The following is a 25322-nucleotide window of genomic DNA, read 5'->3' as shown; positions in this document are numbered from 1 at the left end:
GGCTCGGTTTCAGAGTGTTTAATTTGTGTATATTGTGTTTTTCTCTGTATATCTAAAGACATTGATTAAAATTTAAAGAAAAAATAAACATTGATTGATTTAATAAACATAAACAAAACACAAGGTATTTTTTATATATACATTGAAATAAGAATTTAAAACAGAACACGAACACTTTCTTGTACGAATTATCAAATTCAATTTTATCCGAATATAAATATTATGATTTCGGTTCCGAGTCATTATGGATGGGACGCGCTGAAAACAAAAAGTATTTGGATTATACCAGTCGCATAAAGGTGATACGAATGTTATTTTTACTCCAAGTTTTCAAAAGGCTATGATGAGATCAAATGAGCGCAAATTTATGTAAAAACGATCATTTGAATTCGATTCATGAGTTTATTTGCAAATGCCTGGTATTGTTGCACAAGTCTGTTAGTTACATTAACAGGTCTGGTGCAAGCACTAGATTTAGCTACGTAGCTCGAATTACCTACATAGCTTTATTTACCTACCTGAAGTAGCTTTATTTAGCTACTAAATCAAACTTATTTCTTAAATTAACATTTTTCCCAGAAAGTGCAGAAAATTGCACTTTGATGCAGTGATAATTTTCAACTTTGAACTCATCTGAAAACAATTCATGAAAAAATCACTCTTGGAGATGTGTCTTTTTCTGCGCAATTGCAATCAAAATTCTAAAAGTTTTGGGACTATATACAACAGTTAATTTGTGACCTAACAGTTACTTCTTGAGTGAAATAAGAAAGAAAACCAGTTTTGGTTAACACGAGCATAATGTGGAGTAATCATACTTATTCACGCCTCATCGCACACAAGGTGGTGTATAGATAGAATGTTCTATTGTTAAAATGATAAATGTCCTACGGACCCGGTTTAACGATAGAATTCGTTCCATGTATTGGCAATGTTGCAAAATAAACATGGGCGATAACTCGGAACTCTGTGCATTTTCTATGAACAATCCAGAGAGTTCTGAATGTCAACATGGCGTTAAATTTGAAGCGAGGAAAAAACGTTGAGAAAATGAGTTGAATTTTTGTATTTATATGGATTATTCTTTGGGTTAATAGGCATATACAATCTCAAAAGGTTTGTTATGATTGATTTGGTAGTTATTTTCAGTGCAACTCCTTTTGTATTCTTCAAAATCATTTCGGAATGGATCCACTCCGATTTGCTACATTGCAAGTATATGGGACGTATTCTAACTGTGGCGAGGGCTTGTCCCAAGACACAGTTAGATTATTCTAACTAGGTGGTGTACAGTTACTCAGACAATGGAAATACATATTTTCCTTAAAAGTGTTCAAACGCAGCAATGTTAAAACTATCACTGCTTTAGATTGGGCCACAAAATATTTTTGGTTTGGCGTTGCCGACTTAGTCTTTATAAGTTTGGGTTGGTAGGTAGGGAAAATTTTTTTTTTTTTTTTTTTTATTTAAATTTCAGAAATGGCACATGTTGATTGTATCCGGGTGTCATGGGTTTCTGATGGTTTAACAACAACCACAGTCCGAATTGATCCCAGTTTTGTCATTTATTTTCAAACCTTTTTAGTTTTAAAACTGTAATAAACATGGTATTAAAAATCACCGACATTAAATTAGTATAAAGACGTTATCATGTGCACGAATCCAAGCATGGCAGCTAGATTCATCTAGCAAATCGGACAGGACATTATACTGTGAAAGTTCTATTTCGAACTGGTATATCGAATACATCAGTTTACTTTTTCCATTTAAAACCACATTACCAAAGAGTCATGCCATCAACTTCTGTTATACCGAGTTTACATTACCGCTTTCGACAGCCATGCTTGGATTCGTGATACGCATTTATTCAACATCACACTGAACAGATGCTTATAAATGAAAACTGTTCGGTCAATCAAGTGTATACAAGATTCTTTCCCATTCTGTATATATTACTCAAACCTACAAACACCTAAATCCGGATGAATATAACGAAATAAAAATTATGATCAGTATCTGTTGAAAAAATTCTTCGGACCGCACCGATATATGTGAGTTAGCCAGCAATGCCAAACAAAGCTAATTTTATTTTTGGCCTTGCATTTTAAATAATACCTAGAATATGTATTAGTAGACATTTACTTGCAACTTTTTGTCTTTTTAAAATAAAAAGCAAAATTGTGAAAAGTTGCCTTGAAATAGCTGAATAAAGCTACCTGAGGTAGGTAAATAAAGCTACGGTAGGTAATTTTAGCTACATAGCTAAATGTACTGATTGTACTGGACCTGATTAAGTTATATACATCGTCTTGTAATCTCTCAGTAAATCTGTGTATCATATTTTTGTTCACCTTAAGATTTTTTTGGAGACCAAGCCAGGGATGATTTACTAAACTCCTTTTAAAAAAATGTTCAGATGGATAATCAGATTGGGCACACTACCCTTCTTTTGTAGTTAGAATAATCTAACTCTGTTTCGGGACAAGCCCTTACCACAGTTAGAATACGTCCCATATACTTGCAATATAGCAAATTGGAGCGGATCCACTCCAAAATGATTTTGAAGAATACAAAAGGAGTTGCACTGAAAATAACTGCCAAATTAATCGTAACAAACCTTTTTGAGATTGTATATGTCTTTTAACTTTAAAAATAATCCTTATAGATAAGAAAATTCAACTCATTTTCTCAACGTTTTTTCCTCGCTTTATATTTACATGCCATGTTGACATTCGGAACTCTCTGGATTGTTGATAGAAAATGCACAGAGTTCGAGTTATCGCCTGTGTTTATTTTGCTACATTGCCAGTACACAAAACGAATTCTATCGTTAAACTGGGTCTGTAAGACAATATCATAATAACGAAATAACGTTCTATATACGTCTTCAGTAACTGTTACGCTAAAAGGGAAGAAGAACAATTCCCTTTTAGCGTAACAGTTACTTAAGAAGGGAAGTGTGCCCAACCTGTTAATAGCTTGTGGTGTAATGTGCCGCTCGACACTGCGAGCTCTTAATTATTACTGCATCAAAGTGTGATTTTTATATGCCTGTCTTAAGACGGGATGTATTTTGTTTTGGCATCCGGTCATCTGTCTGTTAGCTTTTTCTGTGTCCCGCTCATAACTTTAATACTATTAGGCCTAGAATTATCAAACTTTGTCAGCTGACACATCTTGTGTAGAAGGTGTGTCACACCTAAAAAAATAGGTCTCTCTGTGACTTTTAATTAAGATGCTATGGCCAAATATGGAAAAATCCTATCTGGCCCGTAACTAGAAAACTATTAGACCTAGAATCATCAAACTTTGCGAATTAATGCCTCTTAGGTAGAAGGTGTGTCACATCTTACTTAAGGAGGAATGCTACACCAAGATTTTATTTAATGGATCTGGTTTCAGCATGGAAAGATTAATATTAGCTCTTAATTATTTTATATGAATTTTTTTGTATTTTTTTAAAGAAAATGCATTAAAAAAATCATTTTATTTGCAAATAAGATGCTTAGTTTGGAATTTGCTGTTAATAAGTGCACAATATAAATATCTAATGAAACATGTCAAGAAGAGTTAGATAGGTAATTTAATTTTTTAAGCATCTTTCTTTTATGTACCAACATTTTTGATCTCTTGATTTTTGACTTCGGAGCTTGACTTGCATTTGAGAAACTTCAGCCTTTGTTATGAGCTGTCATACAGGGGCATCAGTGTTTCACAAACTCATCTTGTTCCTTTGGCTTGCGTCTTCTCAAGTGAAAAAGTAATTCAGTTACTTGAATTGTTGTTGTTATAGATATAAGCCATCCTGTTGTTCAACATACCAGCAACTTTAAGACTAAATGGAAGTTTTATCCATAGTCAGTATTTAAGTGCAATAGTAGTTCTATACCTATCTATATCTACTGCTGTCAAAATCCCTGTCCATTTCAGTAGTGTAGAATCCATGTCAGCTATTACAACAGGTACAATAATGATAATTTAAAAAGTCTTGATAGTGTTAAATCTAAAGCAAACTAGCATGGCGCAGCGCCATGCCCTTTTTTCCAGCGCCATGCCCTTTTTTTCCTTGCAAAAATAAATGAATATGCCTAGCAGAGGCAAGATGGACTAGCGGCTTTGTTTATTCAGTGCATGCTGATTAGCCCCTTCGTTTATTTAAAGCACGCAAAGATGTGACTTGTAATATTAATTTATTAAAGCTTCTTTTGTATGTATTTTCAGGAAATGGCTGCTGACGATAAAACAAAGCTGATCTTGCATGTGGACCATTTGTACAAAACAAAATTATTTCATTGCCATGAATCTAACTGTTGTGATGGAAATTTAAATCAATTTCTCACTGGAAAAGGTTAGTATTTTCTTCTTTTAAGTAATTTGAAAAAAAACTTGTAAGACTCTGTAAAAATACATTTAGCTCACCTAAGCTGAAAACTTAAAGTGAGCTTTTCTGATCACCCCTTGTCCAGCATCCATCCATCTGTAAACTTTTCACATTTTTCAGGCCCGTAGGAAGCAATTTCAGTTTGGGGGGGGGGGGGGGGCACAGCCATATATTTTCAGTTGACAGTTGAGGGGACACTATCCAAAAATTTCCTGACAAGCAAAAAAAAAAAAAAAAGGGGGGGGGGGGGCATCAACTACCAAAAATTCCTTGACAAGCAAAAAAAAAAAGAAGGGTTATCAGACGTTTTTTTTTTGGGGGGCACAAGCATAAAGTATCTAAGTTTACTATAGTAATCTATATAAATCGGCAAAATTATTGGGGGGCACAGCCCCCCCATGCCCCCCCCCCGTTCCTACGGCCATGTTTTTGACTTCCTCTCAAGAAGCACTGGGTCAATTTTAAAGTTGTTAAAGTTAACACAAAGCATCTTTGGGTAAAGGATATTCTAAATTATTCAAATGAAGGGCCAATCCCCCTTCCAAGGGGAGATAATCAAGAAAAGGCAAAATAGGGTAGGGTCAACCATCATTAAAAAAAATTTCTTCTTAAGAATAATGGGCCAGAAAAGATGCAACTTAAGTGAAAGCTTTGTAAGGTAGCTTAGTTTCTAATTTGTTCAAATCAATTCCCCAGGGTTAGGATGGGGCCGAAGTAGGGAATGAAATGTTTACATAGAAATATATAGGGGGAAAAAATCTCAAGTCCCACTAAACCAGAAAATATGAAACTTATGTGAAAGCTTCCTGAGGTAGTTATATTCTAAATTGTTCAAATCATGGCCCCAGGGGGATCAAAGTTTTACATGGGACTATAAAAACTTTTTTTTATTGAAAATCTCAAAAAACCACAATAGAACCATTGATTTGCAAACATTCCCAAGTTGTGTGGAATCAACTTTTTTCAAATTATGGATCCTGGATAAGAGTTCACTTAGTTGACTTAAATCAGGATTATATTTTACATAATGCTGGTATATCTGTATAAAGGAAAAGAATTTTCTGCTCCATAACTGCAAGGCCATATTGAAGCATAACCATGATGTGTGGATTAAATTCAGAGTCCTTTTAGAGCATAATATGGGGTCAAAATTTTTCATGGGAATTTAACAATCTTTTAAAAATCTGAGGAGGAACAGCAAGACTAAAGTTTCTCAGGTGAGCATTGTGGCCCATGGACCTCTCATTTGAGAATAGTATAAGGTAGGTAAGAGCTAAAATTATTGGTCTTAGTGTAAGTTATGAAATGGGTCCCTGGTTGAAGAATATTGAAGATAATTCAGATTTTATTTTTAGCCACTTGGTAAATAATTCATTTTTTATTTTCAGAAACCGCAGAAGATATTGACAAAGTACTGAGAGGATTAATATACCTGTCTCAGCGAAATCAAATTCTCAAGACTGTTTGCAGCAAACATTTTGTTGTGACCTTTAACAGAAAACCATGGAAAATTTCTCAAAAAATAACATTTAAGAAGAATGGAAAAATACTGAAGGTGTATCCATTCTTATTTGAAGTTACTTTGACATGTAAGAAAAGCTACTTAAAAGTTCAGGGAAAAGATACAGATCATTGTGTACTGGAAGATAATAATACAACTCAAAAATCCAGCACAAGAAGTTCAAGGAGGGTCCAAAATAGAAGCAGCCAGCTTTCAGAGGAGCAAAGCCCGATGGAGGATGTAAGAAGTCAGAGTGGAACAAGATATTCATCAATATTAAGAAAACAGAAACAGCCTCTCAGATGCATTCCATCTCGCCAAAGGAAACCAAAGAGAAATCTAAGACAGAGGTCACATGAAGAGAGAGCTTCTGGACTGAGCTTTGATCAGAATGTCACCTCATCTTCTGAGGATGAAAACAGAGATACTGATACTGAAAAGCATCACCCCAGAAAAAAAGGAAGAAGGGCTATCAAGAAACCAAGCATTGAACAGAATGTGACCTCTTCAGATTTTGAGGATGAGCACGGTGATTCCGTCGAAGGAAATGGAAACAATCACGCAAGAAAAAAAAGAAAAAGGACAAAAAGGAAACCAGAATCCAATGGAGACTGGCTGGATAGAACTAGATTTGTTGTTGTACAATCACCAGAAACTCACCTTAATACCTCTGGAGACATTCCTCTTAATGTTCTCACAGAAATGTCTGCCAAAAAAAGAATCAGAGAAAATGATAGTTCTCTCCTGGAAAAAACATACGCAGGGAAAGGCGACAAGTCAGTGCAAATGGGCAAGTCCTTCCACACAACATTAAATATAGTGGAAGAGGAAGATGGACAAGTTGCAGATATTCTGGGCACAGCACTGAAGAAGTCTAAAAAGAGTTGTAACACAACTGTAAATGTATCTGTTCTTGAACAGTCATGCAGACATAAAAAGGGACTTAACTTGTACAAGGGCACTGATGCCCCTCTTTTGAATCTCCCTAGTTTGGAAAGTTCTCTTATTGATCCACCTAGTGATGTGACGCAGCATTTAAATTTCAAAGACTCATTTCCAAGTCCACAAGTTGGATTAGAATTAAAAGGACAGAGGGAAAATGTGAATGCATCTTTGATACCATTGAGCAGGTTTAACAGTGTTGATTTTCCGGTCAAAGACCGACATTTAATTGAAAGGGAAGAAATTGCCGAGGACATTAAACTTCAGGAGATGTCAAAACCTGATTCTGATAAGAAATCTGGTGTAGGAAGACTGAGCTTTGGGAAGAATCTCTGGGAGACATTGGACACTTATTTTATTTCCCCGGTCAAATCAATATTTGAAGGGAAATAATTGCTGAAATTTGGTATATTGCATATTTGATGTAAAGGATGAACATGACTTCTACAAAGAAAACAGATACATGAAAGTTTTTGATTGCTTAATCAGGATTTTTTATGTTTATAGCTTTCATACTTCAAATACCAACAGGTTGTTACAGTGTAGTACATGTATTCTGAAGTGTAACAAAAAATCTTGTGATACAATGCCATGAATGGTCAGAAACTTAGCACAATTATCAATATTTGTGTTGTCTTATAGTTTATCCTTTTTTTGCACACATTTTTGTGTGTTATTTTAATGATGTAGATGAAGAACACTTTAGGACTAATAAGAAATGGAAATGTATATTTTTAAAATAATTTAATTATCTTGAGATGCAAATTTTTATATCTTACACTTTTTTAATTTTATGTATAAAAGAACAATCTCTCAATAAATTCATTGATGCAAAACTTGTTACTATTTTCCATTTATTTGTACTGGTATATACAGATTTTTATATAAAGTGTAATCAAAGTGAATTTTCTAAAGGTCCCTGTTAAAATGCTGTTAAATCACTATTTTTTTTGAGGGGGGGGGGGGTCATTGTTTATATGGTATAAAGAGTCTGAGAACCATGAATTCATGTCCTCCACAAAATGTTAGATTACAGTATGTCTTCATCAAGGAATTCAAATCCTCATGACCAATATTATTTCTCAAACCAAGAAAATTGGACCCTAGGCCAACAATAGAAAATGATTTGTTCAAATAATGTACTCTGACTGACCCATTAAAATCAGCCTTACCCTACCTGATCATTTTTATACGCCTGTCTTTAGACGGGACATATTATGTTATTGACGTTCATGTCCGTCCGTCCGTCTGTTAGCTTTTATCGTGTCCAGCTCATAACTTTAATACTATTAGGCCTAGGATTATCAAATTTTGTCAGCTGATACTTCTTGGGTAGAAGGTGTGTCGCACATTGAAAGTAGGTCGCTCTGACCTTTAATTAAGATGCTATGGCCAAATATGGAAAAATCCTGTCCGGCTCTTAACTAGAAAACTATAAGACTTGGAATCATCAAACTTGGTCAATTTATGCATATTAGGTAGAAGGTGTGTCGTGACCTATTTCAAGGTCACTGTGTCCTTTAATTTAAGTGAAATTTAAAAAAAAATGTTTTTTACTATTAGATCACACAATCCCAAAAAATGCAAGAGTGTTGCAGTATCCTTATTTTAAAAAATGTTAAATCAAGAAAATATTTATTTTTTCATAATATACTTTACAGCAATCTATAATAAATGTAATGTTACAAGGAAAAATTCCACCTCTCCCATGGGTGTAATTATCAAGCACTGGTCAAGAAGAATTTGATAACAGAAAATTGCATGTCAAATTAGAGAGAAATTAATGAGTTTAGTGTGAGGAGCTAACTGGTAGAGCATCTCTGATCAAGCAGGTGTTATCTATATCTCTTGGGAACTGGGCAAAAAGAATCAGCTGTGTTGGATTAAATAGTTGGCTAGCCGAACTTTTAAAATGAATTTGGTGAAAAGTAATTAAAAACTTATTTGATATTGTATAACAAATTATAATTTATTAATAAATAATATAATTATTATATAATATAATTAAAACTAATTATACTCGGTATTGCAGCTTAAAACCAGTCTGACATTAAATCTAAAAAAAAATCAAGTATTTAAAAAAAATGTTTTTAATTATGGTAGATAGTACCTACAAATCTAAGAGTAAATTCCAGGAACCTTATTAAAAATGTTGCATCAAGATTACACAAGTTTTTGTTTCTTTTTATAAATCTTTGTTACAAATTTTAAAAAAAAATCTTTGTTTTCAAATTTAATTTCAGAATGACATAAATATGCATTTTTATTGCACTACAAAGCAGATAGTATGTATAGATCCATTCATCCATTGGGATTAATGAGTGGACATGCATCCATGCAGTTAGAGATTAATTAATGAGTTCAGTGTAGGGAGGCTAGCTGTCTCAATCATTTCTGTTAGATGATCTCTGATCAAGCAGCTGTTATCTGTATCCTTTGGGAATTAGACAGAAGAACTGCTGGTCAGTTTATAGCATATGTCATTTGATGGCCAGCCTTTTATTTTTAATATTAATTTGATATAGATTAAGTTGTTAAGACTAAATTGATATTGTTTAATATGATATTTTTATTTAATATTTTGAAAATATCAACTAATTCAGAGCATCATGTCTCACAAATCTGAAAGCTGGGGGGGGGGGGGGGGGGGGTGCAGATGGACATTTGTCAAGCTCTAACACAACCAGTTGAGGATCTATAATGTAATATTTGTTATAATTAATGCCTACACCACAGGAGATGTATAAACAATTATTAAAAGGAATGGAAAAATCATTGAAATCCTTGTATCAAGGTTGACATGATTTTCTTTTACTCTAAACTGTTTATAACAATTGAACAATATTTGATGGGAGTATCATGCTGTGGCGGGGCACTTTATTTCCGTACTTTATTTATCTTTATAAAGGTCTTCCGACTTCTTTCAGAAGACCTTACTGTTTTCTGTTTCCTATTATTTTTATTATTCCATTTCCATAATACACATGATTTCTTGGAAAATAGTCAACTGATTTCAAAGATTTTTCAGGAATGATGCATCATTACTATATCTCCAGACCGTTTTTTTTTTCTTCATTTTTTTGAAAAATCACTTCCGATTGCATTTTCTGTCTGATTTTCATTTTTCAAATTTTTATTTAGTCCACGCATTTTCTTGTAAACGACTCAAGATAGATGAAGATGGACTCAACATAGACAATTTATTTTTTCAGAAAAGATAGAACATCTCTTTGAGTAGTGCTAATGCCTTTAATTATTGTATCCATCACTTCCGACAAACTGGGAAGTGATATTTGATATTTTTGAAAAACAGTTTTGAATATAGGGATATAGAACTAAAATCGGCAACAAAAACCATCAATTGGAAAGACTTCCGGTGTAAACCGGAAATAGATGACTAATGAAGTTTTTTTCTCTAAAATCATTAGAAATAGTATAAAATGATTTTGTAATTGAGTTTAAAGGTTTTTTCTGGCCTTGTGACTTTCTACGTCAACCGGAAGTGACGATCTAACAACCGGAAATGTCCGAATTGGAACCGGAAGTTGTTTAAAAATGATTTTTTGTGAAATTTCCAGAAATTTGTCGAAATGTTATCATTATAATGATATAAACTCTTATAAAATACTGTAACGAAACCGAGGGTATAAGGTTATTACTTAATCAGTTAATCGTGGGCCGCTGTTGGTTACTGGTAACTGGTCAAGGTTGAAATGGTTATCCACAAAGTTTATATACAATCGGAATAATGACCAATTTTTGGTCCACTGAATAATTGGCGAAATGACCAATTTTTAGTTCACTATAATATCTGCACTAGAACCGTGACGAATAACACGTTATAAAGTTTATGATATTTATTAAGACGATCAAATGGTTCAATTATAAGCACAATGATAAACCTGGTTGGTACAACGTTATTTGGTTAATACAAAGATGACGAACCAATGGTCAATCCAGGACGTTTCTACTCTGAGTGACTCTTCACTAATGATTTCGTATACATAGACTTGGTACTGTTTGTACATACCACTGTCTTACACCCGAAGTATACGGAGTCGCAACCCAATGCATTCTGACTTCTAAACACAAAACAGCTGTCTTTTATAGACAAAAGTTGTTATGATGACGTATAAACGTCAGATACCAATAACGTCACAATCAATATCTAATTTGTAAGTTAGCGGGTTTTGACCACTAAAATTACTTAATAACGTTGTACCTATATAGAACATATACAACATAACGCTTTGTAATTACAATACATAAATAAAATTGATAAAGTTCAAATAATAAATCATTGTTCAATTCTTTCGTTCATTGTTCATTGACAAATATTTTAGTAGTTTATACACATCGGGTTCAGGGTCCGTTTATTCGGAACTTGTCAACAACAGTTAATCCGAATTTCACAGGTAAACTTATCGGAACGTAACAATACTTTCGACGTCCGTCGGAAGACCTTCTTGTTGCTTTGCAATGAGCTTTGTTCTAGTTATTATTAATTACCGGTATTTGTATGAAAATACAGTCCGTATCATTTTTAATATTAAGGTTTAACACTTCTCAAAAAGATGCTTTTAGACTGAGATGTTAACAGCAATAAATATTAAATCTGTCTAGCTATCCATTTATACACTGTAGCGAAAACATCAATAAATTTCTAAGTGTGTGATTTTAATGACCTTTATCCAAGTTTAAGACAATTTAAAAAAAATCAACTGCCTACCTACCCACCTTGAAACATGAGAGTCAAAGTATATCAAATAAACAAAAAAATTAAAGATAGCCCCATGAAAATAAGTGAAATACATGTATGTATATTTTTGAGTTTTACTATATATTGCAGTCCATCTCAAAAGACCGGGTGTTTCTTACAGGATCTTATCTTTTTATGAAGGAACTTAGTCACTTTCTTATCTTTTGACAGTAATCAGTGTTCCCTCTGTCTGAGATCTTGCTAATCAGGTATGTAAGCATCAGGGTCTATATAGTCATATTTTTTATTAACGGTTTGACTCTATACTGACTGTATACAGATAAAGTTGACTGTTAGTAACCACAATGATTAAATATATGAGTCTTATACATGTACCACTAATAAGGATAAAAACATTATTTACCAGACCAACTTAGCCTGGAAATAGATATCTTTATTTTCATATTATTTTTTAATGTATACTGTAGAAGCACAAATTTTCATGGGGATAAAATTTCGTTGATTAGTCATCTCAAAGTTTCGTTGGCATTAAATTTCATTGTTTTGAAAATAACTTTATTCAATATATACATGTAGTAATAAAAAAATTACGTGCGGGATTTAATTTTGTTAATAATTGTTAACAACGAAATTTAATCCCCAACGAATATTTCTGCTTTTACAGTATTTCGTCATATTTAACTTTCATTTAAATTAGTTGAATCTGATTGGTCAAGAAACATTTACTAAAGTCATGGATACCCAAAATCCAAAGAAAGTGAACATTTAATCATACTCTTTATTGCAGTTTTTACTTTCAAACTAATTTGTTTCATGGTATAAAATTTGTACTAATTTTTTAAAAAAATTTTCATGTTTTTGCAATCATTTGGATTCCAGTGTAGTTATAAAAGTATATATTTGGGGAGGATGAAAAAATACGGCAGTTTGGTAAGGAAATTTTGTGCTAACTTTGTGTTTCAGCAATATAACTAAAGCTGCAAAAACTGTTTTACAGATTTCTTTAACACAATCCTATGTCAGAAAAACTATTACCCTCTAAATGATGAAACCATGCCCTCCAGCATGACAGACCATAGAAACAGTCAACACTACTTGATGACAGGTGATATTCCACAAAATATTGACTGTGCAAAATTTATGCACATACAGTTCACTAATATGTATATGTGTATTTGTATAAAACATTCAGTTTAAAATAATAAATATTGCAGTTATTGAGGGTAACATTGAAATTTTCACCTCTCAAAAACAATATTGTCAGCCTTGCATGGCTGTGCCTCAGCTGACAATGGTTTTCTTGTGGGTGAAAAAATTTCAATGCTACCCTCAACTACATGCAATATTTATATGTTTTTTGTTAACATTATTTTCACAATTCTAAAAAGCAAAGACATTTTAAGTATGTTAAAACTTTTAATATTGCAACAAAAAAATGGCAAGCACAAGTATATGTGATAAAAACTATTTTTAAAGTTTTTATCACGTAGAAAACAAAAATAGTCAATATGTCCTTGTTAATGCAAACCTGTCTGGATCTACAGACGTGTTTGATATATAACTGGCAGGATATTAGCATTACCCATTATTTAATATAAATAAACAATAATTGTTCTAAAATTTCTGTTACATTCTTCAGCTGCAAATATTATTCTTCAAGTTTTGAGAACACTGAGACAGAAGTTCCAAATATTTGTTTTCTTGGTTGAAAGACATTCGGTTTTCTTGTCACATTAAAGTGGTGGATTTGTTGAAGTTGATCCCATAAAACCATATCTAAACAGCTTTAAACACTGCTAATGATACGTGGAGAAATTAATCGCAGATTTAGATTTTCTCATGCCCTGCATGCTCTCTTTTAACTCTCGACAAAATTCTTGTTGTTTAGTGTCCTTTTGAAAGTTTTTCTCAATATGAACATCAAATAGGTGTTCCATATCACTCTGAAAAAAAAATAATACACTCACATAAATTTAAAAATACTTTTTATTTAAATTAATGCAATTACAAGTAATACTTATGAAATAATTGATGAAAAATTCTGATTGAATTATCATACCTGCCACTGTTCTAGCTCCTGACTTAATACCATTTTTTGTTGAATGGCCTCCATTAATTGATCTTTTAAATTCAGCAATTCAAATCTGGATTCTGCCAATTCTATTTCCATTTTATTTTTCCTGAAAGGGTTCAAGAATGATATTTATGATATTCATAGTAACAATACCCCTGGAATATATGTACATGTAGTTTATAACCAGCAGAAAATTGTATAGCACATCTTTTATTGTCAATTACAGCGTATTAATAAAGATGTAAATTTGACTTTGTTTCATTTTCATTTGTTTCTTTAAAATCTTTTTTATTATTATCATTTTTTCCCCAAAGATATTTAACCTGAAAAATCAAATAAGGTAACAATTTTGCAGACAAATTTTGTCTCCATATAAGGATAGCCAATTAAGTAGCAATCGTCAGAATATGAAAGGACCCAGGGAAAAATATTTATGTCTTTGGAAAGGACAAAGTAATTAAGTATTCATGTATAACACTTGCTAAGGGGAATATATTCCTTTACAATCTGCTGAACACTGCTATTTTACTGTACCAGTTTATGTTTCTAACTGACGTACTTTTCTATTGCAAAGTCCCTTTCCTGTCGAGCCTGCTGGATGATTTCATGTTCAGTCATGTGACCCTTAACAAGCAGCGCAGTGTGTAGATGGTCCCTCTGACGCTGAACAGCAGACAATTCCTCATGCTGCAGGGACAACTGAAAAAGTATGTGAAATATTGATTATATGTGAAGGCTAAATACACATACTATTTATAATTTCAAATTTTGGAAAAATTAAGTGATTGTTCGAGTCTGTATCTTAAAAGATTACAGCAAGTAGAAGTAAATGCAAGAAAAAAAACATATAGTAATATGGGGAACTTTTCTTAAACTGACATACATTTTTTACAATTTTTGAAATTTATGAGGCAACTTGAATTTCTTTTCTGGCTAGAGGAAAAGCCAACAGTAATATACATTAAGGCAAAGACAAAAGTTCAAAGGCTTAGAAATGAAAAACACTTTCATTTTAAAAAAGCAAGCTATCAAACTAAAACACAGCAAATCTTAAGTAAGTACAAGAAAGGTGCTACTCAGTTTTTAAATTGTGTAGGCACCTTTTGGCTACAACTCTCTCTGTTTTAATCAAACAGAAAAGATGAACAACATTCAGAGGGTGTATGCTTACCTCTAATATGGAGACCTATGATAACAAAGAAAGACCAAGAAAATCCTAAATTGTGCATGACCAAAGAATATCTCTACAAATAAATACCTCCAAAAGAAAATTTGCTGGCCAATGATTTAGTTCTATGATGATCAAAATCTTTTCTGCCCTGAATCAGTATTTTATGACAATCCCTAAATATATCATGACAGAAAACAAGTTTTTGCCCCTCCCCTTTTATTTATTATTCAATGTGACCAAAAGCCATTAATCATACAAATTACCTTTACCTTTCCTGTGAGATTCTTAAGCTCTTGAGTTTTCTGCTCGAGCTGGGCATCTCGCTGAGTCAATTCCTGCTTGAGCCGGTTGAGATCCCCCTGAGCACCCCTCAGTTCCTCCTTCAGATCAGTGATGTGTTGGCCTAGCTCTGATACAGATATTAGATCCTCTCCATCTAAGCACACCTGAGATTCCTCCATAATCTTGTGTAAATATAAACATAACATCCTCGTTAAAGGTCAAATTTATCAGAATGGAATTTGCAAACTTTACTGAAAGCATGGTAATCAACACAATGAGTTATTTCCCTCATATACAGTACTGCATACACGATTTTACAAGCATAGAAAGTGCAGGAGCTTGTACTGTATTAACATTAACTACGTGTTTATATAAAAAGTCTTTTCAAATTTAAATTCTTACTGTAGGTCTAAAGGTGAGAACATCCTGCATTAATTCCTTGAACTCTTGCAGCAGATCTGACAAAACACCTGGACGAATATCCTCACACAATGTATAATCTGAACACTCCTGTGAATCTGAATGTCCATATTGAAGACTCGCACACATATCTTTCAATTGGCAATATACACTGACTAGTTCTTCATGAAACTGTCAAATAAAACATAAAATGCTAAAGGGGGACAACTTTTACAGACATAACGCCCTAAGGAAATTACATTATCTGCAGGATACACAAAATACCTCTTTATACAGATATATCAACATTTTCTTTAAATGTGCTAGTACATGTATATGTGAGAGAAAAAAATGATTCTTATAAAAAAAGCATTCTGAAAAATTTATTAAAAAAAAAAAAAACAAAACAAAAAAAATTAAGAAAAAAATCCTAACATTTCTGGCATATACTGGTAATAAAAAGGGTTATGCTTTAACTGATAATTGTCTTATTTACATTAATACCAGCTTGATTCCTGTATGAAATTTAATAACAAAATGTAATGAAAATACCTCTTTATCTGCTTGATAATGCTGAGATGAATACTGGAAGTTTTCTAAGAATTGAGAATCAGTGAGGGTTGAGTGTAGAGGGAGCTGTGATACTGGAGAGGTCAGATAAAGGTCATCGTCACACTCGTACTCATCCTCCTCCATAAGGTCCAGTAAGAAGGAACCCCCACTGGTGTCAGAGTCCACAGGGAACTGTAGGGGGGAAAACAGCAAAATTCAAGGTTAGAGTGTCTCAACAATAACTGATTTGACAGTTTAAACATCACTGTTATATGATATTTATGGAGAAGAATTAGAGACTACATACAGATTATATGGGTTTAGCAGTGTATAGAATATTTTTTAAAAAATGAACATCTTAAGGGAAGTAACTCTAATACAAAAATTTCATCTCATTGGCAAGGCTTAAATCAGATTGAACTACATGTATATATATTGTAATATTTTTGACATTTTATGTGATGGTAGATTTAATCCTTCCATGTCACCTTTAAGGAACCATCAATTAACAAAATGTTCCTGACAATTACTCACTGTTTTTGATGATTCGGGTGAGGTGACGGGTGAGAGATGATCAGGAGACAACTGAGAGATCTCGTTAAATAATGACAAGGACTGTGTTTTATTGGGGTGACTAGAAGTGACAGGATTTGTAGACATGTGATGAAGCTGAGATTGGAGCTGGACGTTGGTCTCCTGGAGTTCTATGATATCTCGCTCCTGGTTCTGGACCTACAAAACGGGGTATGGAATAATTAGGATCACTTTTTGTTGTTGAAAAAATATCTATTCTGGTCAATCATAGAACATTTAAAATTTTGGAAGTATGACTATAGCTTCATAGTCATATATTACTATACAGTTCATTTAGACTTGATCTACATGTAAAATTGTATTTAGAATAATTAGCCTAGTTTTAAATCTGAGTATTTAATAGAAAAAGTACATTACATTGTACAAAAAAAATAAAAATAAATAAATAAATAAATTTTGCAATTTAATTGTCTAATCAATAATTCAGGCTGGACATTTGCATATGGGATGATTAAAACCAGAAGTCTCTGATGAGACTGTAGCTCTACTTGTTTGTACTTAAAACAAAGGAAGTGAAAAGTAGCACATGCACTTGAAACTATGCAACAGCAATATATAGAATAATGGTCCTTGGTTGGTCTCTTTCTTGTGTGACAATTAAGATTTATTGCAACCAGACTAAAACTGTTGGAAGATTAGCCTTTTGAAAGAATTTCACAGAATTTTGCGGAGCTATATTGAAATTAGACCAAAATTGTAGAAGGAGTAGTGTTTTGAAAGTATTTTACAGAAATTTCTATTTTTAGTAACCATGTTAACACCATTATTCAAAATAAAAACTGATACACAGAAGTATTTATCCGAGTTTGAAATTTCCTTGTATGCCAATTTATTTTGAAATCAGACCAAAACTGTAGGAGGAGAAATTTTTTTTTTGAAAAATTGTTTACAGACAGACAGACAGCTGGATGGATGACAGACACCTTACTATTGCATAATAAAAAATGAAGGGATTTTTAAAAACCCCAAAGGGTCTGTACATACAAATTATTAATTTCTGAATCTTTTTAATTCATTTTTTCATTAAGTTAACCATATTTACATTTACTACTCTTACATTCTTAATAAAAATTTTAATTATATATGCATGCCATACATATATTATTTATTTGTCATTGCATGTTTACTTATGAAAAGTATTCACTGTGGTACATTAATAAAATTACAAAATTTCCCCTGTGTGATGCTTTAGGTGTTCAGTTTTTGAATACACTACACTTTTCATTGATAACATCCCTCACGAGGAAACAGATGGTATATGCGTGGTACATCACAAAAAAGGCCACTTTGTGTCATTTCCATAAAAATAGCATGACATGGAATGAATAACATTAATCCCAGTGAGATTGAATCAATATTAGAGCATTTGTTTTTAGACTTAAGTGGGTACTATGCTACAACTGTGTACACATAGAACAGGAAGGAAAAAAAGACATGCTTATCAAAACTTGGTGCAGTATTACAAATGAACAATCACAAAATATATGCATGCATGGTGGGGCACACTATCCAAAAATAAATCAGACTTTTTGATACATTAAGACACAGGCACTTGACATTTTAAACCTTTCTCTTTATTGATAAAATTATTATAGTATGGGGATATTTTTATCAATAAAGAGAAAGGTTTAAAATGTCAAGTGCCTGTGCATTAAGAGTATCAGTACTCTTTACTTATCTGCATCATTTTAACTTCAGAATGTTATAACTTAAAACAAGAATTCTATTCTACCTTTTCAAGTGTAATAATCCCCCCCCTTTTATTTCTGCAACAAACATGCTTAGCTCCAGCTACTTAAAGAAAATACTGAGGTACTTTCTATACATATACATGTATATGTACTATTCTACAATCTTACAGTTTGTTCAATTTCCCGTTTTGACTTTTCTAACATTAGAATGCGTTCCTGTGACTCCTCCAGGCTACAGGTCACAGCATGCTTCTCCTCCAGAACAATACTGTGTCTCTTTTCCAATTCCTGTCGCTTTGACCGCAGCTCGTTAATCTGAAAAACAATATTTCATATTTCATCAGTCTCCTGGCAAATGTCCTTCCTCTCAGGTATTTGATCAATTGTAAACATTTAAGCTGCAGACTTTGCGGCCTTAGAGCCACGCAATATACCGATTTCTCATTTCCATAAAGGAAATCAAGAGCAATTAGACTTGTATTATTTTATTGTAAAAATTCCAATTCTAGGAGTGCTTTGGCTAAACTGAAAAGAATTAATGTTGCAGATAAAAACAAGCAGGAATTACAGCAGGCATTTGGTGGGGATTTTAGCAGTCTGTATCTTTTTATTACAGGACATTTGCCATTAAAGTCTTTTTCATCTTCATTTCAACAATGGTGTATGCAAACATCAAAATGACAAAGGTTACACAATGTCATTTCTCTATTAAATAAAAAAATATATTACATAATTTCAAAGGGGTCCAATATTGCCCCCCCCCCCCCCAATTGCCAACAAACAAACAATTAAGACAAAGACAACAATTATTACATGTAACTATGTAACTATCACTTTATCATGCTATGTACAGTAAGTTACAGTCTTGAACTTGATGGACGAAGAAAAAAAAAAACCCCAAGATATCAGTGCTTGGAACTTCCAAATCACTTTGACATATCCATGGTATTCGAGATATCCAAGTTGGAACTGTATTTGATACTGTAAATTGCAGTTTTAGGATTTTTAAAAAAAATTATATTGAGATATTGATAAAAAGCAAAAGTACATTCAGCTGATATTTCAAAAGGTTGGAATGTAAGCCATGTGTTTAACATTACATTGGAATTTTAGATGTGACAATCAAATATTGAATCTGTATTTAAGAATATATTCATCTTGATAACATTTTCTCTGTTAATATTAATAAATTAATTATGACCATGAGCATCAATTGTACGAAATCGATGACTAATGGGACTACAAATAGAAGACTCTAAACATCAGTCAATTTGTGTGTGGAAGGTCAAGGTTTTTGAAATCTCAGCCATGTTACACATGACCAGCCAAGTTAAATCTTAATAAAGAGGTACTGTAGAGACTGTTCCTGCACCATAAAGGCTTGGGTTTGGAGTATAAATATTTTTGGGGGCTTCTACATGAGACTTAATAACTAATACCTAGCCCTTGCATGATACCGATTCCTCTATGCATTATCATAGGTCCATAGTTTTAATTTCATGCTTTAGCTTGTGTCATCTTAATTACCGAGACACATCCTTTCCTTCCTGTAAACTACATACACAATATAAAAAGGAAAATAACAGCTAATTATCATACATCTTGTTGCAGGACTTCTAGCTGTCCAACATGAACATGCATGGATGAACTCCTTGCTGTGATTTTTTCCTTCAGATTCTGGTTCTCTGATTCTAGTTCCCTTTCCTTTATTGATGCTGTCCTTAGATCCTCTGTCAGTCGCTCATTCTGCAGAGTTAAGTCCCTTATTGCCATGGAACTCTCTTTGACACTGTTTGACCTCTGGTGCTGTTGGGACTGAAGCTCTTCCCTCAGCTGACTGATGTCATATTGTAGCTCTTTAATGGTGTTCTCATATTCCGTTTCCTTTTTCTCCAAATGAAGATACAATTCATACTTCTCCTGTTCTAATTCCTGAAATATGTCCAAAGAAATGTTTTACAACTACAAAAATATACATTGTACATCCTAATCATAGGACAAGGTAGCCATTTGGGAATTAAATCATCATTAAAATTATTTAATATATATATTTTAAGATGGTAAATTTAGTTATTTAAAATTTTGTCAGGGAGAAAACTTTAAAGTGAAGGGCTTAATTACATAGTCGAGACTTGGTTAGGGGACTTCAGTCTAAAAAGTATCTTTTTTTGAGAAGTGTTAAACCTTAACATTAAAAATGATAGGGACTGCATTTAAAGAATAGTAGCCATTTTGGAATTAAATCATCATTAAAATGAAAATATTATAATTATTTATATATATTTTAAGATGGTTAATTTTGTTATTTAAAATTTGTCAGGTAGAAAACTATAAAGTGAAGAGCTTAATTACATAAGATGAGAGTTTGACAAGAAAACAATGGGAAATTTTAAACAAGAAACATTGGTCAGATTGTGTTTAGGGAAAAGTTACGATGCACACAATGCTCTAGCTGATGTTTGTAGTTTACGAGAACTGTACGAGTCAAATTTAGCATTCAAATGTGAATCTTCAGATATATTTAATATGAATTATTATAATGTCAAGTCCTCACTAATTCCATTGATACAAAGCAAAGTAATTTCTACACTGATCTCTAAAAGGCTTACAGCTAACAATCTAAGCTTAAACAAGCTAAAACTCATACATAAGCGTGACCCCCATTGTGGGATTCAGACTGTCTTTAGTGAGGTTGTGTCTGGTTCAAAGACACCAAGAATTATGAAGTCTCAGAAGATCATTGGCAAAGTTGTGGAGTATTTGAACTCTTGTTAGTTCATCATAAGTATTTTCATTCAACAAAATTATTTGTTTATGAGCTATACTTGCTAGAATCTACATGTATGTTTGTTACACTACATTTATTCTCTTTATATGTATTAGATTATAAATTGTTAAGAATGTGTACTTGTATGTAAAAAAAAATTGTGAAAAAAGGAAGGGGTTGCCCCCCCCCCCCCACCACCACCACCCTACCCCTTATGTTCTAAGTGTCTAGAAGGACCAAAATTTCAGTATTTTTTAATATTCCATTTGTATTTCATTCTAAGACTGTATTTGTTTGTTACATTTTGATATTTTTCACAGTGTGTAAAATATAACTGTAAAACATGCTATTACCAAAGTGGGGGTAGGGGTATTCGAGATATGATTTAATAAAATATCTCTGGTCTACTGTGATAAAATATGTTTTTTTGTTAACCTTAGATATAATTTTAGATATTTTTAAAGAAAAAATGGCATGTTAACAATATAAATTTTGGGACTTTTGAAAATAATGATATTTTGTGATTTTTTTTTCTGATGGATTTGAGCAGTATAAATGTTAAATGTGCATGTTTTCAATTGAATATCTCGAAAAATTCTCTTTGTAGTTAATTATCTATTAGATTTAATGAATTATAGCACAATACAGTGTGCTTTGGTGCATATTTGAATAAAATATGAAATTATACATCCTTGTGTTAGAATTTGGCTGTTGAAGTTGGGGGTATATGTGCTCTATAGCACATAGTATGAAAATAAGCGTGCAAAGGTATGTGTAATATGGGTTTTTTTGTTGGCTCAAGAGTTGTTTAAGATATTTAAATGAAAAAATAAATTGTTTGACAGAAAATTCTGATAGTATTTACCTACCTTAAAATATATCTGAATTGTAATAAACTTAGAAATTTCTTAATGGGACAGATCTCCTACATAGGGTACACTCGAAATTTATTAATGGGACAGATCCCCTACGTAGGGTACACTCAGAACATGCATGCTTAAAAATTTGCATAGATTAAATAAACTTATAACTTTTCTGAATCCTGTAACCTTGACAAAATGGCCTTGGCACACCAATATGGGCTTATAATTACCGGTAAGTTATAGTCTACACAGAAGAATTTACATTTTTGGAACCCTTGACCTTGACCAAATCTCCATCAAATGATTGTTAGCAACCTTGTACCTAAATATGAGTTCAAATGTTTCTCCATTATAAAGTTATGGCATGGATATGAATTTAGCAGGATGGACAACCTGACAGACAGACCAACAGACACACTCAGCAGATTGACAGAGCTTTAGTGGATTTCTGATGATGATGGTAGCAAGACATACAGACAAGTCAATGTATCCTCAAACAAAATTGTTTCAGGGATGCAGGAAGCACAAAGAAAAATTTAAAGAACTACTAAAATAAGAAAATCAATTACTCTGATATGTGAAATATATATTTTGATTTTTCTTTTTTCATCCATTGTATCATTTAACTGTACTTCAAAATGTTAAGCTTTAGATAACTATTATATTTCTTTAATTGGTTTCAATTATATGTGTCACTGAAATGTGTTTTTGTTGATCCAACAAATTACTACATGTATATTTCTAAATTATATACAATTGTATATTAATTTCCTTTAAATATGTGGACATGGAAAATTACAATATACACTCGCAATTTATCACCATTAAACATGTTAAATGTATACAGCTATATAGGATAAGGAAGTTAAAAATTATACTTTGAACAACATTCAAATGAAACACATGCTTAAAATTCTGCCAAAAAATAAACAGAAATAAACATCAAAAATAATATTATAAGCACAGCTTCAAGACATGAAATGGGGGGGGGGGGGATCAAAGGATCATATCAAAGCGATTATGAGAGTGTTACAAATAACAAAGCAATAACTTCAGATCAACACATTATTAAGTGGGGTCTTTACAAGCTATGACTGCCAATATGCCACACACTAATCAAAGAGAATCATTAAATTGGTTCATCAAAAGTGTATAATGAATTAGGGATATTTGTCGCCAGAAAAAGAATAAAAAATATTTTATGTACAATGATAAGGAAACTAAGACAATCAATACTTTTATATACAGAAAATGATGCAATATGGCACAAACTGTGATGATAAATTTTGATCAATAATGGTGAACTAAGTGGCTTTTAATAGAAAGAAAAAAATCTTTACCTCAATTTTCTGAGCAAACTCTTCCATGATTTGTTCATTTCTCCTCTCAAGTTCCTCATTTTTTTCCAGTAAAGCTTTCCCCAATTCAGCAGCCAGAGTTAAATCTTTCTGCTTTTGTTCCAGCTGGGCATAGACATCCATTTCCTCTTCCTCATCCAAAAATCCCCTCTCCTCCCCGACCCCCGGGCCCTCCGCCATATTGTCCCCACTCACACTATACTCTTCTGGGTCCCCGTAATCACAAGAGTGGTCGTTCGCTTCCAAACTGTAATCACACATTTGGCATGAAAATTCCGGAAAGAATATTGATGGTGATGATGTCAGAGTCTAGATGATTATCATCTCATTTTGTTAATTTATATAACAAATTCTGAGTAATACTTGGTCAGGTTGAATTCACTTTACCGTACTACTGTAATGGCAGTTCAATTGATGTTCTTTGCAACGACGCAGGAGGTGATTAGATGATTACCTAATGGAGACAAAATAGTATCGATTTTCGTTGTAATATTGAGTAAAATAATATTTTATAACTCTTTATCTCTAACATCGTTAAACTTGTGATCATTTGTTGTAATGATGATTTTTCAAAGAAGTTTACAATTTTTAAGACCTCTTACCTGTCAAGGAATAGTAAAAAGATAGTCCATATGGAAAGGTAAACAAACGTAAGAATGTTTACAGCTGAGCGTGGGAAAGTGACGGTGCGCTGTTAGAACCAAAATAAATTTTTAAAAATAGTAAAGGCAAGTCACTATTTCTGTCTTCATTCTCGCTATTTAAAGCAAACTTTTGAGCGAGATGGTACAGTTGATTCCTTCTATATCATATAGGAAATACATGTATAATGATCATTCCAGGATACTGCCAGTTTTAAATTTTAAAAGACAACCCATCAGATATCCGCGAGGTAAATTCGAACACGCATGATTGTCTTCACCATGGCAAATAATAATGTACATTAGCGATAAATTACTTTATCTGTTTTACAAATATGTACTACGGGTACTAAGATCTTATCGCTTCCCCTGGTTAGTCAACATTGTCAATAAATTATAGCCACTCTGTTGACACTTAAGAAATGACATAATGGCACCCAATATTTAAAAGCCCTTTCTTAAAACAACCAGTTTTCCTATTAATTCTTATATAAAGTTTAAAGTCGTTTACCAAAGCCCTGAAAAATGTCAAACTTGTAAAAGATCACCTACGGTTAATTCGAAAACTCTTACTCTTCAGGCACGTAGTATCAGGGGGGCCTGCCCCCCCCCCCACTTTTTTCCAGACATAAGTTTTTCTATAGGAAATGTTCATTGAAAGTCCGGTTGCCCCCCCCCCCACTTTTGGTTGCAGTATTGTAAAATAATGGTAATATAAGGGGAATGCAGTGTTTGAGTAAAAAAAAATGGTAATTTCTGAAATGCTCGTATAAATGGGAAAATATTTCAAAAACTAAATTATTAGATGCTATGTCTGATCCTAAATTATTAGAACAAATTTTATCTTATGAAAATACAAATTATGAACAAAATGCAGAAGGTATAGATAAAGCTACAGAAGCACTGAATTCAATTTTACAAGATTTAGCAATGAAATCTTGCAAAATCATCAACTGTAAGAAAAAAAAGGCTAAGAAAAAAAACCATGGTTTGACACTCAGCTTAAAGATTTGAAAAAAACTGTGATAATGTTAGGAACTAAGATGAAAAATGAACCTTTTAATTCAAAAATTAGGCATGATTATTTTACTCACTGTAAAAAAATGAAAAAAATGGTAAAACAAAAAAAGTATTTATTCCAGAAAGAATTATACGATAAATTATTGAATTGGAAAGAAACAAACCCCAAACAATACTGGGAAGTGCTTAATTCTCTCAAAGGAAATAAAAGCTCTAATAATACAGCAGACATATTAATTAACATCAATAAAGTTATAAACCATTGTAAGACTCAAGGTATATGTAAAAAAAACAATAAAGAGTTTCAGAAAAGGATTGAAGATCATGTAACTCAGTATAAAACTTTTTTTAGAAGAAAACCTAATT

The 25322-nt window shown here is 32.6% G+C and overlaps 2 protein-coding genes across 4 annotated transcripts; one reads left to right on the top strand and one right to left on the bottom strand.

The window, feature by feature from the left end:
• Positions 1 to 251: 251 nt before the first annotated feature.
• LOC133205161 (uncharacterized) lies at positions 252 to 7645 on the top strand. Its single transcript, XM_061340905.1, has 3 exons — positions 252 to 299; positions 4222 to 4348; positions 5770 to 7645. Exons 2-3 carry the CDS (start codon positions 4225 to 4227, stop codon positions 7215 to 7217), a joined length of 1572 nt encoding a protein of 523 aa, XP_061196889.1. The 5' UTR covers positions 252 to 299; positions 4222 to 4224; the 3' UTR covers positions 7218 to 7645.
• Positions 7646 to 12940: 5295 nt separating this feature from the next.
• On the bottom strand, positions 12941 to 23982 carry LOC133206306 (bicaudal D-related protein homolog). Of its 3 annotated transcripts, XM_061342259.1 has the most exons (13): positions 23898 to 23982; positions 23683 to 23749; positions 23278 to 23542; positions 19907 to 20239; positions 18476 to 18622; positions 16557 to 16754; positions 16023 to 16214; positions 15474 to 15662; positions 15059 to 15253; positions 14790 to 14804; positions 14178 to 14317; positions 13604 to 13724; positions 12941 to 13487 (listed from the first exon to the last, which is right to left on the bottom strand). In XM_061342259.1, exons 3-13 carry the CDS (start codon positions 23473 to 23475, stop codon positions 13341 to 13343), a joined length of 1875 nt encoding a protein of 624 aa, XP_061198243.1. In that variant the 5' UTR covers positions 23476 to 23542; positions 23683 to 23749; positions 23898 to 23982; the 3' UTR covers positions 12941 to 13340. The 3 variants fall into 3 exon arrangements, with proteins under 3 accessions (XP_061198243.1, XP_061198241.1, XP_061198242.1); XM_061342257.1 differs by having other exon boundaries at positions 23278 to 23749; XM_061342258.1 differs by lacking the exon at positions 14790 to 14804 and having other exon boundaries at positions 23278 to 23749.
• Between the last annotated feature and the right edge of the window lie 1340 nt (positions 23983 to 25322).

Source organism: Saccostrea echinata, unplaced genomic scaffold (assembly GCF_033153115.1).
Source record: "Saccostrea echinata isolate AGI-Se365-2 ecotype Australia unplaced genomic scaffold, CSIRO_AGI_Sech_v1 ptg000054l, whole genome shotgun sequence".
In the NCBI taxonomy this organism is placed as follows: Eukaryota; Metazoa; Mollusca; class Bivalvia; order Ostreida; family Ostreidae; genus Saccostrea; species Saccostrea echinata.
This window is presented reverse-complemented; position numbering and strand designations above follow the sequence as displayed.

What these genes read in the sequence shown, in the direction of transcription:
- LOC133205161 (XM_061340905.1), top strand. Translation starts at nt 4,225, where the DNA reads ATGGCTGCTGACGATAAAACAAAGCTGATCTTGCATGTGGACCATTTG. An exon ending in TCAATTTCTCACTGGAAAAG is followed by an intron (nt 4,349 to 5,769) that starts GTTAGTATTTTC and finishes TTTTATTTTCAG; the next exon opens with AAACCGCAGAAGATATTGAC.
- LOC133206306 (XM_061342257.1), bottom strand. Translation starts at nt 23,556, where the DNA reads ATGTGTGATTACAGTTTGGAAGCGAACGACCACTCTTGTGATTACGGG. An exon ending in AGTTTGCTCAGAAAATTGAG is followed by an intron (nt 20,240 to 23,277) that starts GTAAAGATTTTT and finishes GACATATTTCAG; the next exon opens with GAATTAGAACAGGAGAAGTA. An exon ending in AGGGACTTTGCAATAGAAAA is followed by an intron (nt 13,725 to 14,177) that starts GTACGTCAGTTA and finishes GAACCCTTTCAG; the next exon opens with GAAAAATAAAATGGAAATAG.